This window comes from Salmo salar, chromosome 09 (assembly GCF_965601325.2).
Source record: "Salmo salar chromosome 09, fSalSal1, whole genome shotgun sequence".
Classification (NCBI taxonomy): Eukaryota; Metazoa; Chordata; class Actinopteri; order Salmoniformes; family Salmonidae; genus Salmo; species Salmo salar.
This window is the reverse complement of record NC_138299.1, coordinates 114,172,177-114,190,908: the sequence shown is the minus strand read 5'-3', so window position 1 is coordinate 114,190,908 and position 18,732 is coordinate 114,172,177. Positions and strand designations below refer to the sequence as shown.

Below are 18,732 nucleotides of genomic sequence, written 5' to 3'. Positions count from 1 at the left end.
CCTGAGCTCCCCCCTGCACTCCTCACAACAAGGGGGAGAGAGGCATTCTCATTAAAGTTTGCCTTCACTCCCACCACCACTCTAGTTTCTTACATCCCAAAGAGAAACAAGAATGTGGTCCTCCTGAGCACACTGCACAAAACGGCTGAGATCAGTGATCGTGAGGACAGGAAGCCAGCCATCATCCTGGACTACAACCACAACAAAGGAGGCGTGAACAACCTGGACAATGTGATTGGAACATACAGCTGCAGGAGGATGACTGCCCGCTGGCACCTGGTCATCTTCCATAGCATCATTGATGTGTCTCATACAATGCCTTCGTGATATAGAACAAGATCAACCCTACCTGGATGCCTGATAAGCGGAACAAGAGGAGGCTGTTCCTGGAGCAGCTGGGAAAGGCACGTGTAACCCCACACATTCAAAGAAGGAAGTGGCTTCCCCACACAGCAGCGTTTGCAGCGCTTGTGAAAGTTGTCCATGGGGCTGAATCTTGTTCTTCTCCACCTGGGTCTGCAGCTGGGGCAGGCAAGAGGAGGAGATGCCAATTCTTCCCCCCCAAAGAAGGACTGTAAAATACTATGTGCTGCACATGTGAGAAATACATTTGCAAAGTCCTTGCAACCACACTTGCATACTGTCCTACATTTGCTAATTTGAGTTGATTGATTTATGTTCTTCACGTTCTATTATCTTATTTTATTCTTATTTATTGTTGTTGTTTATACACCTTGTGGGTGGGGGCATTGGTTAAAAACATTGGAGAAGACTAGTATTTTGTAGTTGAATTCCTCATTGTACAGTATATAAGAATATATTTCTATGTTGCCAAAAAAGTTCAAGACTGTTATTGTTTCCCTTCAATAAAATGCATTCAAAACTACTTTCTGCACATTTTTGCTAACTTTCTTAGGCTATGCAAGAGCTATCGCTTGCAAAAAAATTACATTTACATCTATGCAGTACCTTTAGCAATAATAATAATAATAAACCTCTACTTTAGGAAAGAAAACTATTATGACAGGTGTGTTGTAATAAAAACGAGGGGTGTCCACTGATTAAATGCAGTCTTTCTGTTTGTGATGAATGACAGGTTGTTTCTTCATGCAAAATAGATTTGGCGTTAAAATTTCAATTAAGCTGCTTTATTTTAGGGGTTTAGTGAAGGACAAGGGGAGTATACAGCATGCTAAGACTACACAAGGGTTAACTATCAACATGTGGCCCATGTGGGAATCCAACATTCATCCATGGGGTTGCCAGCACCAGTTTCTAACCCAGTGAACTATTTTATAATTGCCTATATGTTTTCAGGGAATCCTGGTATAAATGGCTATCCTGGCTTCCCTGGCAACTTCGGCGCCAAGGGGGATAGAGGTCTGTCTGTCCGGGGCCCTCCTGGCAACCCTGGGCCTAAAGGTGAGAATGACTTCACTACCCTAGAACCCTAGCTCTGTTGTACCCTGGTAAGATCCTAGGTGGGCAACATAGTGTGCAGAGTTTAGTTCCAGCCAAGCACTAACAACACACCTAATTCAGGTAATCATGATAATTTGAAGACAGCCATTAGGTGAATCACAGGAGTTAGAGATGGGCTGGAACAAAAGCCTGCACACACTGCACATCCTGTATTACAGTTTTACTCCATTGTATACAGGTGTTTTTTGGAACTGTGGTCGAACATACATATAGTACAACAACAATGATTTTTAAATGGTTTTATTTAACCTTTATTTAGACAGGGAAGACATATTGAGCCCTAGGTCTCTTTTCCAAATGCACCCTGTATAATACAATATAAAATACACAATAATACTACACAATGACAAAACAAAAACAGGTTTTAAATCATAAAAAATACAAATATCACATTTACATACATTACCGTTCGAAAGTTTGGGGTCACTTAGAAATGTCCTTGTTTTTGAAAGAAAAGCATTTTTTAAAAACAATATTAAAATAACATCAAATTAATCAGAAATACAGTGTAGATATTAATGTTGTAAATGACTATTGTAGCTGAAAACTGCAGATTTTTTTATGGAATATCTACATAGGCGTACAGAGGCCCATGATCAGCAACCATCACTTCTGTGTTCCAATGGCACGTTGTGTTAGCTGATCCAAGTTTATCATTTTAAAAGGCAAATTGATCATTAGGAAACCCTTTTGCAATTATGTTAGCATAGCTGAAAACTGTTGTTCTGATTAAAGAAGCAATTAAACAGCTAGTTGAGTGTCTGGAGCATCAGCATTTGTGGGTTCGATTACAGGCTCAAAATGGCCAGAAACAAAGGACTTTCTTCTGAAACATGTCAGTCTATTCTTCTTCTGAGAAATGAAGCCTATTCCATGCGAGAAATTGCTAAGAAACTTAAGATTTCATACAACGCTGTGTACTACTCCCTTCACAGAACAGCGCAAACTGGCTCTAACCAGAATAGAAAGGGGAGTGGGAGGCCTCGGTGCACAAATGAGCAAGAGGACGATTACATTAGTGTCTAGTTTGAGAAGCAGACGCCTCACAAGTCCTCAACTGGCAGCTTCATTAAATAGTACCTGCAAATCACCAGTCTCAACGTAAACAGTGAAGAGGCGACTCCGGGATGCTGGCCTTTTAGGCAGAGTTGCAAAGAAAAAGCCATATCTCAGACTGGCCAATAAAGAAGAAAACATTAAGATGGGAAAAAGAACACAGACATTGGACAGAGGAAGATTGGAAAAAAGTGTTATGGATAGACAAATCTAAGTTTGAAGTGCTCAGATCACAAAAAAGAACATTCGTGAGATGCAGAAAAAATTCTAAGATGCTGGAGGAGTGCTTGATGCTATCTGTCAAGCATGGTGGAGGCAATGTGATTGTCTGGGGGTGCTTTGGTGGTGGTAAGGTGGGAGATTTGTACAGGGTAAAAGGGATCTTGAAGAAGGAAGGCTATCACTCCATTTTGCAACGCCATGCCATACCCTGTGGATGGTATTGAGCCAATTTCCTCCTACAACAGGACAATGACCCAAAGCACAGCTCCAAACTATGCAAGAACTATTTAGGGAAGAAGCAGTCATCTGGTATTCTGTCTATAATGGAGTGGCCAGCACAGTCACCGGATCTCAAACCAATTGAGCTGTTGTGGGAGTAGCTTGACCGCATGGTACGTAAGAAGTAGAGGTCGACCGATTAATCGGAATGGCCGATTAATTAGGGCCAATTTCAAGTTTTCATAACAATCGGTAATCGGTATTTTTGGCCACCGATTTGCCGATTATTATTATTTTATTTTTTACACCTTTATTTAACTAGGCAAGTCAGATTAAGAACACATTCTTATTTTCAATGACGGCCTAGGAACGGGTGTTAACTGCCTTGTTCAGGGGGGATTCGGGGATTCGTTTTTGCAACCTTCCGGTTACTAATCCAATCCAACGCATGAGGAGCCTGCATGGCAGGCTGACTACCTGTTACGCGAGGGCAGCAAGAAGCCAAGGTAAGTTGCTAGCTAGCATTAAACTTATCTTATAAAAAACGATCAATCTTAACATAATCACTAGTTAACTACACATGGTTGATGATATTACTAGTTTATCTAACGTGTCCAGCGTTGCATATAATCGATGCGGTGCCTGTTTATTTATCATTGAATCATAGCCTATTTTGCCAAACGGGTGTTGATTTTACATTTACGTCATTTAGCAGACGCTCTTATCCAGAGCGACTTACAAAATTGGTGCATTCACCTTATGATATCCAGTGGAACAACCACTTTACAATAGTACATCTATATCTTTTTTGGGGGGGGGGGGGGGTGGTTAGAAGGATTACTTAATCCTATCCCAGGTATTCCTTAAAGAGGTGGGGTTTCAGGTGTCTACGGAAGGTGGTGATTGACTCCGCTGTCCTGTCGTCGTGAGGGAGCTTGTTCCACCATTGGGGTGCCAGAGCAGCGAACAGTTTGGACTGGGCTGAGCGGGAACTGTGCTTCCGCAGAGGTAGGGGGGCCAGCAGGCCAGAGGTGGATGAACGCAGTGCCCTTGTTTGGGTGTAGCGCCTGATCAGAGCCTGAAGGTATGGAGGTGCCGTTCCCCTCACAGCTCCGTAGGCAAGCACCATGGTCTTGTAGCAGATGCGAGCTTCAACTGGAAGCCAGTGGAGTGTGCGGAGGAGCGGGGTGATGTGAGAGAACTTGGGAAGATTGAACACCAGACGGGCTGCGGCGTTCTGGATGAGTTGTAGGGGTTTAATGGCACAGGCAGGGAGCCCCGCCAACAGGGAGTTGCAGTAATCCAGACGGGAGATGACAAGTGCCTGGATTAGGACCTGCGCTGCTTCCTGTGTAAGGCAGGGTCGTACTCTGCGAATGTTGTATAGCATGAACCTATAGGATCGGGTCACCGCCTTGATGTTAGCGGAGAACGACAGGGTGTTGTCCAGGGTCACGCCGAGGCTCTTAGCACTCTGGGAGGAGGACACAATGGAGTTGTCCACTGTGATGGCGAGATCATGGAAAGGGCAGTCCTTCCCCGGGAGGAAGAGCAGCACCGTCTTGCCGAGGTTCAGCTTGAGGTGGTGATCCGTCATCCACACTGATATGTCTGCCAGACATGCAGAGATGCGATTCGCCACCTGGTTATCAGAAGGCGGAAAGGAGAAGATGAATTGTGTGTCGTCTGCATAGCAATGATAGGAGAGACCATGTGAGGATATGCCAGAGCCAAGTGACTAGGTGTATTGCGAGAATAGGAGAGGGCCTAGAACTGAGCCCTGGGGGACACCAGTGGTGACAGCACGTGGTGTGGAGACGGATTCTCGTCACGCCACCTGGTAGGAGCGACCTGTCAGGTAGGACGCAATCCAAGAGTGAGCCGCGCCTCTCCAACTCGGAGAGGGTGGAGAGGAGGATCTGATAGTTCACAGTATCAAAGGCAGCAGATAGGTCTAGAAGGATGAGAGCAGATGAGAGAGAGTTAGCTTTAGCAGTGCGGAGAGCCTCCGTGACACGGAGAAGAGCAGCCTCAGTTAAATGACCAGCCTTGAAACCTGACTGATTTGGATCAAGAAGGTCATTCTGAGAGAGATAGCAGGAGAGCTGGCCAAGGACGGCACGTTCAAGAGTTTTAGGGTTACTGGTCTGTAGTTGTTGACATCGGAGGGATCGAGTGTAGGTTTTTTGAGAAGGGGTGCAACTCTCGCTCTCTTGAAGACGGAAGGGACGTAGCCAGCGGTCAAGGATGAGTTGATGAGCGAGGTGAGGTAAGGGAGAAGGTCTCCGGAAATGGTCTGGAGAGGGGATAGGGTCAAGCGGGCAGGTTGGGTGGCCGGCCGTCATAAGATGCAAGATTTCATCTGGAGAGAGAGGGGAGAAAGAGGTCAAAGCATAGGGTAGGGCAATGTGAGCAGGACCAGCGGTGTCGTTTGACTTAACAAACGAGGATCGGATGTCGTCGACCTTCTTTTCAAAATGGTTGACGAAGTCATCCGCAGAGAGGGAGGAGGGGGGGAGGGGGAGGAGGATTCAGGAGGGAGGAGAAGGTGGCAAAGAGCTTCCTAGGGTTAGAGGCAGATGCTTGGAAGTTAGAGTGGTAGAAAGTGGCTTTAGCAGCAGAAACAGAGGAGGAAAATGTAGAGAGGAGGTAGTGAAAAGATGCCAGGTCCGCAGGGAGGCTAGTTTTCCTCCATTTCCGCTCGGCTGCCCGGAGCCCTGTTCTGTGAGCTCGCAATGAGTCGTCAAGCCACGGAGCAGGAGGGGAGGACCGAGCCGGTCGGGAGGATAGTGGACATAGAGAGTCAAAGGATGCAGAAAGGGAGGAGAGGAGGGTTGAGGAGGCAGAATCAGGAGATTGGTTGGAGAAGGATTGAGCAGAGGGAAGAGATGATAGGATGGAAGAGGAGAGAGTAGCAGGAGAGAGAGAGCGAAGGTTGCGACGGCGCAATACCATCTGAGTAGGGGCAGAGTGAGTAGTGTTGGAGGAGAGCGAGAGGGAAAAGGATACAAGGTAGTGATCGGAGACTTGGAGGGGAGTTGCAGTGAGATTAGTGGAAGAACAGCATCTAGTGAAGATGAGGTCAAGCGTATTGCCTGCCTTGTGAATAGGGGGGGACGGTGAGAGGGTGAGGTCAAAAGAGTAGAGGAGTGGAAAGAAGGAGGCAGAGAGAAATGAGTCAAAGGTAGACGTAGGGAGGTTAAAGTCACCCAGAACTGTGAGAGGTGAGCCATTCTCAGGAAAGGAACTTATCAAGGCGTCAAGCTCATTGATGAACTCTCCAAGGGAACCTGGAGGGCGATAAATGGTAAGGATGTTAAGCTTGAATGGGCTGGTGATTGTGACAGCATGGAATTCAAAGGAGGAGATCGACAGATGGGTCAGGGGAGAAAGAGAGAATGTCCACTTGGGAGAGATGAGGATTCCAGTGCCACCACCCCGCTGACCAGATGCTCTCGGGGTGTGCGAGAACATGTGGTCAGACGAGGAGAGAGCAGTAGGAGTAGCAGTGTTTTCTGTGGTAATCCATGTTTCCGTCAGCGCCAAGAAGTTGAGGGACTGGAGGGTAGCATAGGCTGAGATGAACTCTGCCTTGTTGGCCGCAGACCGGCAGTTCCAGAGGCTGCCGGAGACCTGGAACTCCATGTGGGTCGTGCGCGCTGGGACCACCAGGTTAGAGTGGCAGTGGCCACGCGATGTGAAACGTTTGTATGGCCTGTGCAGAGAGGAGAGAACAGGGATAGACCGACACATAGTTGATAGGCTACGCTAATGCAAAGGAGATTGGCATGAAAATTAACTAAACAACTGGGGAAGCGAGAGAGCAGGGCCTCCCTCACTAACAATTCACTGAAACACTAAAACGCTAAATTATAACTTTTCTAGCTACCACTACAAATTAAAATTGATGTAAACTACAGTGGTTCAATGTTTCCAGGAATAGGCTCAAACTTAGTTTACTCCGCTAGATAACTTGGTACAGTATTCTTCCGTGAAAACCCACCTAGTGCACCGTGTCCTATGACGCCGTAGCTAACTAGCTAACTAGCATGCTAGCATCCTATAACACACGGTTAGCACCAATACTTGGTAACAACAAGCTACCAATGGATCATTCATGTCCGTGTCTAGTTCATAACGCAGAAGTAATTAGCTAACACAAAGTCAGTCCTGCTAGCTACACAAGTGGACTACACATCTCGAATGTTCAGAAAGTTAAGCTTACATTGCAAAAATCTTATTGACTAAAAATGATACAGCTAGCTGGTAGGGTTAGCTAGCTAGCAGTGGGTGCGTTGTTGACTATGTTAGAAAATGTAGCTGGCTAGCTAACCTCGATAGTTACTCTGTACTATGCCTTTATCTTGATACAAAGACAAATATGTAGCTAGCAAACATTACACTAGTCAAATCGTTCCGTTGTAATGTATATAGTTTCTACAGTACTGCTAATTGGTAAAGTTGGCTAGCTAGCTGTGGTGTTATGGTTTTGACGCCGTTTCGAAAACGGTGCAAACAAACGAATACAGCTGGCTAGCTAACCTTGTTAGTTCCTCAGAGGTACACCTTTATCCTTGATACAAAGACAGCAGAGACAACTATGTAGCTAGCTAACAATACACTAATCAAATCGTTCCAATGTAATGTAATGTAATGAAATGTAATATTACCCGCGGAGCGAGGTGCAGCACGACTACTCACTCCAGCATCCGGTACATCACTCATATTTAACAAGCGCATTTGCGAAAAAAGCACTGTAGTTGCACCAATGTACCTAACCATAAACATCAATGCCTTTCTTTAAAATCAATAAACAAGTATATATTTTTAAACCTGCATATTTAGTTAATATTGCCTGCTAACATGAAATTGTGTCACATCTCTAGCGTTCATTGCACGCAGAGTCAGGGTATATGCAACAGTTTGGGCCGCCTGGCTCTTTGCGAACTAATTTGCCAGAATTTTACGTAATTTTGACATAACATTGACATAACATTGACATAACATAACTCGTAAGCATTCATTCAGACAGCACTTTCGTGCGTTTTGCCAGCAGCTCTTCGCTGTGTTTCAAGCTGTTTATGACTTCAAACCGGGTGGGTATAATTTCTGGAACGTTCCAACAGGAATCTATTCCAAAAACTTCGTAAATAACAAGGTTGCCAAAAACAATGCATACAAGGTTGTATAGCGGCAGAATAAGATACCGGGTAGTGAGTGGTCTATTTCATTGCGTTTTTCACTCATCACGTTTATTCCGAAAAATGTCTGTCCTCACTCTGGTTGCCTATAGACAAACATTAAGAATAAGCTACGTGGTGAGTTGATGCCTATTCGGCAGCTAGTTAGCTAGGTTTGTATGCGTTGCTACTTTGTATGCGTTGTTGGTTGGCAACCTTTTACTTTACGTTTTTTGGAACAGATTCCTGTTGGAACGTTCCACCAATTATAGCCACCCCTTCAAGCCTGTCAACTCCCAAGATTAGGCTGGTGTAACCGATGTGAAATGGCTAGCTAGTTAGCGGGGTGCGCGCTAATAGCGTTTCAAACGTCACTCACTCTGAGACTTGGAGTAGTTGTTTCCCTTCCTCTGCATGGGTAACGCTGCTTCAAGGGTGGCTGTTGTCGATGTGTTCCTGGTTCAAGCCCAGGTAGGAGCGAGGAGAGGGACGGAAGCTATACTGTTACACTGGCAATACTAAAGTGCCTATAAGAACATCCAATAGTCAAAGGTATATGAAATACAAATCGCATAGAGAGAAATAGTCCTATAATTCCTATAATAACTACAACCTAAAATTTACCTGGGAATATTGAAGACTCATATTAAAAGGAACCACCAGCTTTCATATGTTCCCATGTTCTGAGCAAGGAACTTAAACCTTAGCTTTTTTACATGGCACATATTGCACTTTTACTTTCTTCTCCAACACTTTGTTTTGCATTATTTAAACCAAATTGAACATGTTTCATTATTTATTTGAGCCTAAATTGATTTTATTGATGTATTATATTAAGTTAAAATAAGTGTTCATTCAGTATTGTTGTAATTATCATTATTATAAATAAATAAACAAACAAAGAATTGGCCGATTAATCGGCATCGGCTTTTTGGCCCTCCAATAATCGGTATCGGTATTGGCGTCAAAATCATAATCGGTCGACCTCTAGTAAGAAGTACCCATCAAGCCAATCCAACTTGTGGGAGGTGCTTCAGGAAGCATGGGGTGAAATCTCTTTTCACATTACCGCAACAAATTGACAACTAGAATGCCAAAGGTCTGCAAGGCTGTAATTGCTGAAATTGAGGATTCTTTTACGAAAGCAAAGTTTGAAGAACACAATTATTATTTCAATGAAAAATCATTATTTATAACCTTGTCAACGTCTTGACTATATTTCATATTCATTTTACAACTCATTTCATGTGTGTTTTCATGGAAAACAAGGTTATTTCTAGTTGACCCCAAACTTTTGAACGGTAGTGTAAGTATTCAGACGCTTTATGCAGTACTTTGTTGAAGCTCCTTTGGCAGCCATTACAGCCTCCAGTCTTCTTGGGTATGACACTACAAGCATGGCACACCTGTATTTGAGTACTTTCTCCCATTCTTTTCTGTAGATCCTCTCAAGTTCTGTCAGGTTGGATGGGGAGCATTGCACACATCTATTTTCAGGTCTCCCCAGAGATGTTCAATCGGGTTCAAGTCCAGGCTCTGGCTGGGCCACTCTAGGACATTCAGAGACTTGTCCCGAAGCCACTCCTGCATTGTCTTGGCTGTGTGCTTAGGGTCATTATCCTGTTGGAAGGAGAACCTTTGCCCCAGTCTGAAGTCCTGAGCGCTCTGGAGCAGGTTTTCATCAATGATCTCTCTGTACTTTTCTTTGTTCATATTTTCCTCGACCCTGACTAGTCTCCTTGTCCCTGCCACTGAAAAGCATGATGCTGCCACCACCATGCTTCACCGTAGGGATGGTGCCAGGTTTCCTCCAGACGTGATGCTTGGCATTCAGGCCAAAGAGTTCAATCTTGGTTTCATCAGACCAGAGAATCTTGTTTCTCATGGTCTGAGAGTCTTTGGGTGCCTTTTGGCATACTCCAAGTGGGCTGTCATGTGCCTTTTACTGAGGAGAGACTTCCGTCTGGCCACTCTACCATAAAGGCCTAACTGGTGGAATGCTGCAGAGATGGTTGTCCTTCTGGAAGGTTGTCCCATCTCCAAAGAGGAACTCTAGAGCTCTGTCAGAGTGACCATCGGGTTTTTGGTCACCTCCCTGACCAAGGCCCTTCTCCCCCGATTGCTCAGTTTGGCCAGGTGGCCAAGTCTAGGAAGTCTTGGTGGTTACAAACTTCTTCCATTTAAGAATGATGGAGGCCACTTGGACCTTCAATGCTGCAGACATTTTTTTGTACCCTTCCCCAGATCTGTGCCTCGACACAATCCTGTCTCGGAGGTCAACGGACAATTCCTTTTACCTCATGGCTTGGTTTTTGCTCTAACATTCACTGTCAAGTGTGGGACCTTATATAAACAGGTTTGTGCCTTTCCAAATCATGTCCAATCAATTGAATTTCCAACAGGTGGACTCCAATCAAGTTCTAGAAACATCTCAGGGATGATCAATGGAAACAGGATGACCCTGAGCTCAATTTCAAGTCTCAAGTCTGAATACTTATGTTTTTCAGTTTTCTGCTTTGTCATTATGGGGTATTGTGTGTAGGTTGATTTTTATTAATTATTAATATAAAAGTCAATGGGTCTGAGTACTGTGTGTGTATATATACAGTACCAGTCAAAAGTTTTGACACACCTACTCATTCAAGGGTTTTTCTTTATTTTGACTTTTCTACATTGTAGAATAATAGTGAAGACAGCAAAACGATGAAATAACACATATGGAATCATGTAGTAACCAAAAAAAGTGTTAAACAAGTCAAAATATTATTTATTTTTTAGATTCTTCAAAGTAGCCAACCTTTGTCTTGAAGACAGCTTTGCACACTCTTGGCATTCTCTCAACCAGATTCACCTGGAATGCTTTTCCAACAGTCTTAAAGTATATGCTGAGCACTTGCTGGCTGCTTTTCCTTTACTCTGAGGTCCAACTCATCTCAAACCATCTCAATTGGGTTGAGGTCGGGTGATTTTGGAGGCCAGGTCATCTGATGCAGCACTCCATGATTCTCCTTCTTGGTCAAATAGCCATTACACACCCTGGATGTGTGTTGGGTCATTGTCCTGTTAAAAAACAAATGATAGTCCCACTAAGCGCAAACCAGATGGGATGGTGTATCGCTGCAGAATGCTGTGGTAACCATGCTGGTTAAGTGTGCCTTGAATTCTAAATGAATCACCGACAGTGTCACCAGCAAAGCACCATCACACCACCTCCTCTGTGCTTTATGGTGGGAACCACACATGCATAGATCATCTGTTCACCTACTCTGCGTGTCACAACGACACGGCTGTTGGAACCAAAAATCTCCAATTTGACACGTCAGACCAAAGGACAGATTTCCACCGGTCTAATGTCCATTGCTCGTGTTTCTTGGCCCAAGCAGGTCTCTTTTTCTTAATGGTGTCCTATAGTAGTGGTTTCTTTGCAGGAATTCGACCATGAAGGCCTGATTCACGCAGTCTCCTCTGAACAGTTGATGTTGAGATGTCTGTTACTTGAACTCTGTGAAGCATTTATTTGGGCTGCAATTTCTGAGGCTGGTAACTCGAATGAACTTATCCTCTGCAGCAGAGGTAACTCTGGGTCTTCCTTTCCTGTGGCGGTCCTCATGAGAGCCAGTTTCATCATAGATGGTTTTTGCAACTGCACTTGAAGAAACTTTAAAAGTTCTTGAAATGTTCCATATTGACTGACCTTCATGTCTTAAAGTAATGATGGAATGTCCTTTCTCTTTGCTTATTTGAGCTTTTCTTGCCATAATATGGACTTGGTATTTTACCAAATAGGGCCATCTTCTGTTGAAATGCATTCCAGGTGACTACCTCATGAAGCTGGTTTAGAGAATGCCAAGAGTGTGCGAAGCTGTCATCAAGGCAATGGGTGAATCTTGTTTAATACTTTTTTGCTTACTACAAGATTCCCTATGTATTATTTCATAGTTTTGATATCTTCACTAATATTCGACAATGTAGAAAATAGTCAAGCTAAATAAAAACCCTTGAATGAAATATGAAATGCCCAAATACATTTTTCAAACTTCTGATCACCTTCTTGCCTTGGATTACATATCATAGATGCCAATTTGCAAAACTATGAATACAAATGGCATCATTTGAAGACAAAATTCAATGTTGTGTTTTGTTTTCAGTATATTTACACAACATTTTTATCAGAGGACAAATGTGTTCACTATTTCCAGCAATCAATAAATACTAGTGCACAATATTCTAAATCACTCCATCAGGGCTATATTGGGTATAAATCATGGCCCAGTGCCTAGTGAAAGTCAACCCACCCTTTGCAGGGTCTTTACAATTTGCTGACGGAAATGATTAAGACAAATATTTGATTTTATGTGTTTGTAAACTAGTGGTGCGCCGGTCAGCTGTTTGTTCACCTCACCCGCAATTGCTAATAACCCATCCGCAACCGCCCGGAGTATATGTGATGAAGTGATTTAGATATGTTTCTGCTTATAATTTCTGACATTTTGGTAGGCTATTTGTTAGTCAACTTGAATTACTATAATTACAACTATAATTAGATACATGTACCTTCTCTTTTGTCAGGCTACACTGAACTCGAGCTTGGTTCCCAAGTTTCTTAACCATACCAAACCGTGTCGTAAAGGATATTTTAGCGATCCGCAGTGGAAGAAGTCCTAAATGCCCACCAGCTTTCAGATGTGAGCTAAACAGCTAACTTGCTCTTGATATGCGTTATTAGGTCAATGGAGGAGAAAGTGAACTTGTTTAGCTCAGTTGTATGCTGATTTGCGATCTATTAACAACAAGGGTTGCATTAAATAGGCACAATATTTTTTATGATGCACTTGGTGATGTTCAGTTCATTCACACAAAACGTATAAACAAAAGCATTCATTGTGAAAGTTGATACATGTAAGGCCTTCATATATAGGCTATACGCAGCACTTTGTTAAATTTATCGAATCAGTTATTGTTTTCTTGCTCAAACACTGAGCAACACCTGTAAAACTGAAATTTCTCTCAAAACACAGGGATGTCGATTCGCATGGGACTAGTATTATTAGAGGACTTTGGAGTTTGCCTAAAAACAGTAGGTTATTCTGGTTAGTCAATGTCCAGATTTCAGTTTCCATTTAACCCATCTAAACAGTAAGCTACAGTTCCCTTGACATGCCATCGGCCTATTTAAAGTCCTGTCTTGCGACTGTTGAATTTATTTAATGACCCTAAATCCTCCGACCCGAGGATATAACCACGTTGTAAATGTAAATGTTTAGTGAAAAATGCGTCAAAGGAGAATAATTGCCCATAATTCTACACCTTTTGATATTTTTATTTCCAATTTTGATCATCATGGTTTAGTGATAATGATTAAATATGAATTTTTTAAGTCAGGCTCATTTCATTGATGTGTTAATCTTTTTTGTAGGCAGTTCTTATGATTCATGTATTTGCTTAATTAACAGTATCTTATAGTTTTGATGAAAGTATTTGCTGTTTAGAGAATTCAACGTATCTTCGAACTACACTGTTCCAAAAATGCATGAACGTGATTGAGAAAAACTGCAGATAGAGCTCATGTACAGACTCAGTCATGAGACTGTTTCCCTCTCAGGTGAGAAGAGCCAGCCGGGGGTTGCTGGTGCCCCAGGGATTGGTAGTATGGGACGACCAGGACCATCCGGAGCTCCCGGGATGCCAGGCCCTAAGGTCAGTGGAGCGCAAACATTTTGTGTGTGTGTGTGCACATGCGTGAGTGTGTTTGAATGAGTTTGTGAGTGCGGGCGTGTGTGTGTGTCCTACTGTGGGCTGTCTTTGTGTGTCCATACATAGTAATTCTGTGTTGTATGGGTTTTTAGGGTGATTTCAGACCAGGGCTCCCAGGGCTGCCAGGTAGACCAGGCCCCCCAGGGGAGGATGGTTCTCTGGGGCTGACTGGAGACTCTGGTCTGCCTGGGCTTGGTAGATCGCCTGGCTTACCAGGAAGAGATGGTCCACAGGGAGACAGAGGTGAGTAGACACACACACACACACACACACACACACACACACACACACACACACACACACACACACACAGTCTGATTGTTGCTTCTGTCTATCCTCAGGCGGTAAAGGTGCTGAGGGCTTGCCTGGTCTGCCTGGGGATGCTGGGGAGTGTACGCTAGGCATTCCAGGCCCTCCGGGGGCTGTAGGTCTCAATGGAATCATTGGCTTCACAGGTACATATCCTTAGCCCCACAACTCAGCTGTTTACCGAAACAAGTGGCAAAGGATGCCCTTTTGTTTTTTTTGTTTTTATCCCAGAATGTACACTACCAGTCAAAGGTTTTAGAACACCTACTCATTCAAGGGTTTTCTTTATTTTTACTATTTCTACATTGTAGAATAATAGTGACGACATCAAAACTATGAAATAACACATCTGGAATCATGTAGTAACCAAAAAAGTGTTAAACAGATCAAAATAGATTTTATATTTGAGATTCTTCAAATAGCAACCACTTGCCTTGACAGTTTTGCTGTAAGCATGTAAGCATTTCTGTCAGAACACTGCATGTAAGCATCTCTGATGCTGTAAGCATCTCTGTCAGAACACTGCTCATAAAAGTTCTAGGTGTGACTCTACTGTACATACATGTATGACACTCTCATAAAGTCCTCTCTGTGTGTTCCTCCTTATTGTTCTCTCCTTTTCCCCTTTCTCCTCTCCCTGCTGTCTTGTTCTCCTCTCCCCATTTCTGTCTCTCTCCTCTCCCCTTTCTTTCTCTCTTCTCCCCTGTCTCTCTGTTCTCTCCTCTCCCCCATCTCTCTGTCCTCTCACCCTTTCTTTTTCTCCTCTCCCCCATCTCACTCTCCTCTCTATGTATCCTTGGATCTCTACATGCTTCAGGGACCAGAGGACAGAAGGGGGTGCAGGGCGATTCAGGTCTGCCTGGCAGAGGGGCCCCAGGATTGATGGGGCCGTTTGGACGGCCCGGTTTTGATGGACCCCAGGGACCTGGGGGGGCTGCCGGCCTGAAAGGATTCAGAGGAAGAGATGGTGTACCTGGGATACCAGGTTAGACCACTATTGCTTTAAGGTGAAGAAGATAATGTGCCATTGTGTGATCAACTGTTATGAACCTGTGTGTGTGTTCTCCAAGGCCTGAGAGGAGACATGGGGCCATCAGGAGTGTGTGGTACACCAGGACCAGACGGAGGCCCAGGACCAGGGGGACGACTTGGCCCTAAAGGTAGAACTGTCCAATACTTTTATGCACACACACACGCTATGATGATGATGAAGATGTTGACGATGATGATTGCTGTCTCCAGGTCTGATGGGTGCTGATGGGGTGAAGGGCCATGTAGGAGCCAGGGGACCTGTGGGAGATTCTGGGGCTCCTGGAGATATTGGAGTCACAACATACATCGAGGTCCCTGGGGACCCTGCGGACCCAGGACCTACAGGTCAGTCTCTGAATGACCCCTGACTCTGAATGACCCCTACCCCCAATCAACACTACAAACTCCAATGCTAATTCTAGAACATTAGCGGCACCCTGTCTTTATAGACTTACACACAGTATCTGTAGTAGACTATTCCTTTCTCCCCTTGAGTTTTTAGAAACATTTACAGTGGTTCGTCCTTTAAAAATTGCAACGGACTGCAGCACAGCTTGCAGGCTGCCGCAGAATTCTATGGCACATTATTTAAGTGCCAACCACTGGTACCATTAATGCTAGTTAGTGTTAGTTTGACCACCAGAGGGCATCTTTGAGAAGCATTTGATAGTCTTCAATAGTGGCTGTACTAGAGAATTTAAAACCTTTTTTTGTAAGAACATAGTATATGGGACTGATTTTAAGAAATGCCGCTTAATTAATTTGATTAATATTATGATGTTTCTATTCCAAGAAAAACGAAAAACCCTTTGGAATGGAAAATATGGCGCTGTACAACGTGACAGTCGGGAGTTGGCTACAGTGCTGGGCTATTTAGCTAAAGAATCCCTGTGTCGTGGAGGCAACTGGGGTTCAATTCCCCGACGGGGAGGAAGGAGTAGGCTGTCCTTGTATATATCTATTTATTTTAAATAGGCAAGTCAGTTAAGAACAAATTCTTATTTACAATGACGGCCTAGGAACAGTGGGTTAACTGCCTTGTTCAGGTGCAGAATGACAGATTTTTACCTTATCAGCTCGAGGATTCAATCTAGCAACCTTTCGGTTACTGGCCCAATGCTCTAACCACTAGACTACCTCCCGCCACAAAAATAAATGTGAATGTAAATAAGAATTTGATCTTAACCTGTTGGGTCTAGGGGGCAGCATTTGCACGTCTGGATAAAAAAAATGTACCCGATTTAATCTGGTTACTAATCCTACCCAGTAACTAGAATATGCATATACTTATTATATATGGATAGAAAACACTCTAAAGTTTCTAAAACTGTTTGAATGGTGTCTGTGAGTATAACAGAACTCATTTGGCAGGCAAAACCCTGAGACATTTTCTGACAGGAAGTGGATACCTGATGTGTTGTATTGACTTTAAACCTATCCCATTGAAAAACACAGGGGCTTAGGAATATTTTGGCACTTCCTATTGCTTCCACTAGATGTCACCAGCCTTTACAAAGTGTTTTGAGTCTTCTGGAGGGAGATCTGACCGAACAAGAGCCATGGAACGATGATGTCCCATTAGACACCTGGCGCGCGAGTTCATGTTGGGTACCCTCGTTCCAATACGTTATAAAAGAGTATGCATTCGTCCACCTTGAATATTATTCATGTTCTGGTTAAAAAAGGCCCTAATGATTTATGCTATACAACGTTTGACATGTTTGAACGAACGGAAATATATTTTTTCCCCTCGTTCATGACGAGAAGTCCGGCTGGCTTACATCATGTGCTAACGAGACGGAGATTTTTGGACATAAATGATGAGCTTTTTTGAACAAAACTACATTCGTTATGGACCTGTGATACCTGGAAGTGACATCTGATGAAGAGAATCAAAGGTAATGGATTATTTACATAGTATTTTCGATTTTAGATCTCCCCAACATGACGTCTAGTCTGTATCGCAACGCGTATTTTTCTGGGCGCAGTGCTCAGATTATTGCAAAGTGTGATTTCCCAGTAAGGTTATTTTTAAATCTGGCAAGTTGATTGAGTTCAAGAGATGTAAATCTATAATTCTTTAAATGACAATATAATATTTTACCAATGTTTTCTAATTTTAATTATTTAATTTGTGACGCTGACTTGACTGCCGGTTATTGGAGGGAAACGATTTCCTCAACATCAATGCCATAGTAAAACGCTGTTTTTGGATATAAATATGAACTTGATAGAACTAAAAATGCATGCATTGTCTAACATAATGTCCTAGGAGTGTCATCTGATGGAGATTGTAAAAGGTTAGTGCATCATTTTAGCTGGTTTTATGGTTTTGGTGACCCTGTCTTTGACTTGACAAAACATTACACACAACTCTTGTAAATGTACTGTCCTAACATACTCTAAATTTATGCTTTCGCCGTAAAACCTTTTTGAAATCGTAAAACGTGGTTAGATTAAGGAGATGTTTATCTTTCAAATGGTGTAAAATAGTTGTATTTTTGAAAAATTTGAATTTTGACATTTATTTGGATTCAAATTTGCCGCTCTTGAAATGCACCTGCTGTTGATGGAGTGCACCACGGGTGGCACGCTAGCGTCCCACCTAGCCCCAAGAGGTTAACTGATTCCATATGTGCTATTTCATAATTGTGATGTCTTCGCTATTATTCTACAATGTAGAAAATAGTAAAAATGAAGAATAACCCTGGAATAATTAGGTGTGTCCAAACTTTTGAGTCCATCAAGACGTTTTGACTATAGAGAAATTGATGATACTATTACTTTTAGAGTTTGGGATTAATTTGATTAATTATGGTGTTTATATTCCAAGAAAAATGAGAAAAACCCTGGGTTTCCGTTAGGATGGAACGGAAAATATGGAGCTGTACAACGTGACGGTCGGGAGTAGGCTACACAGTACCGGGCTATTTAGCTAAAGAATCCCTGTGTCGTGCGGGCATGAGAGGTGCACGCGGGAGACCGGGGTTTAATTCCCTGATGGGGAGCAAGGAGTAGGCTGTCATTTGTAAATAAGAATTTGTTCTTAACTGACTTGCCTAGTTAAATAAAGGTTACACTAAGAGCATAACATTTCTACACCATAATTTTAGTCTGACCAATACCCAAACGAAGATTGATTTATCAAGACCAGTCCCTATGCTTGTCTCAGAGCAGCTGGAAACAGTGTTAAAATAGTTGTACGCTAATGCTTCAAATCCAATTGCTTCTAACTTCAATATGCTCTTTAAATAAACAAGACCTACACCACTTTTAACAGCACATTACTCAACACTAGTGAGACTCATGTCGCCTGCGGTAGGCCTACAGTATATAAAAAAATATGATGTGACCCTCCGCCAATAATTACATATAGACTATTGGAGGATTCTAAATTAAAACCTTGGGTCTCCCGGTGGCGGCCGACACGGGTATTTGTAGCATCGCAATTTTGCATTGCGATGTGGTGATTTAGACA

At 43.2% G+C, this 18,732-nt stretch overlaps 1 protein-coding gene across 1 annotated transcript in view; it reads left to right on the top strand.

The window, feature by feature from the left end:
• Positions 1–18,732, top strand: part of col4a3 (collagen, type IV, alpha 3) — a 148,924-nt gene that overhangs the window by 100,046 nt on the left and 30,146 nt on the right. Inside the window, exons 28-34 of the mRNA XM_014213415.3 lie at positions 1,318–1,422; positions 13,762–13,856; positions 14,006–14,156; positions 14,255–14,368; positions 15,040–15,207; positions 15,293–15,382; positions 15,465–15,599. Of these exons, the coding sequence (XP_014068890.2) occupies positions 1,318–1,422; positions 13,762–13,856; positions 14,006–14,156; positions 14,255–14,368; positions 15,040–15,207; positions 15,293–15,382; positions 15,465–15,599 (858 nt within the window). The remainder of the gene's footprint in view (positions 1–1,317; positions 1,423–13,761; positions 13,857–14,005; positions 14,157–14,254; positions 14,369–15,039; positions 15,208–15,292; positions 15,383–15,464; positions 15,600–18,732) is intronic.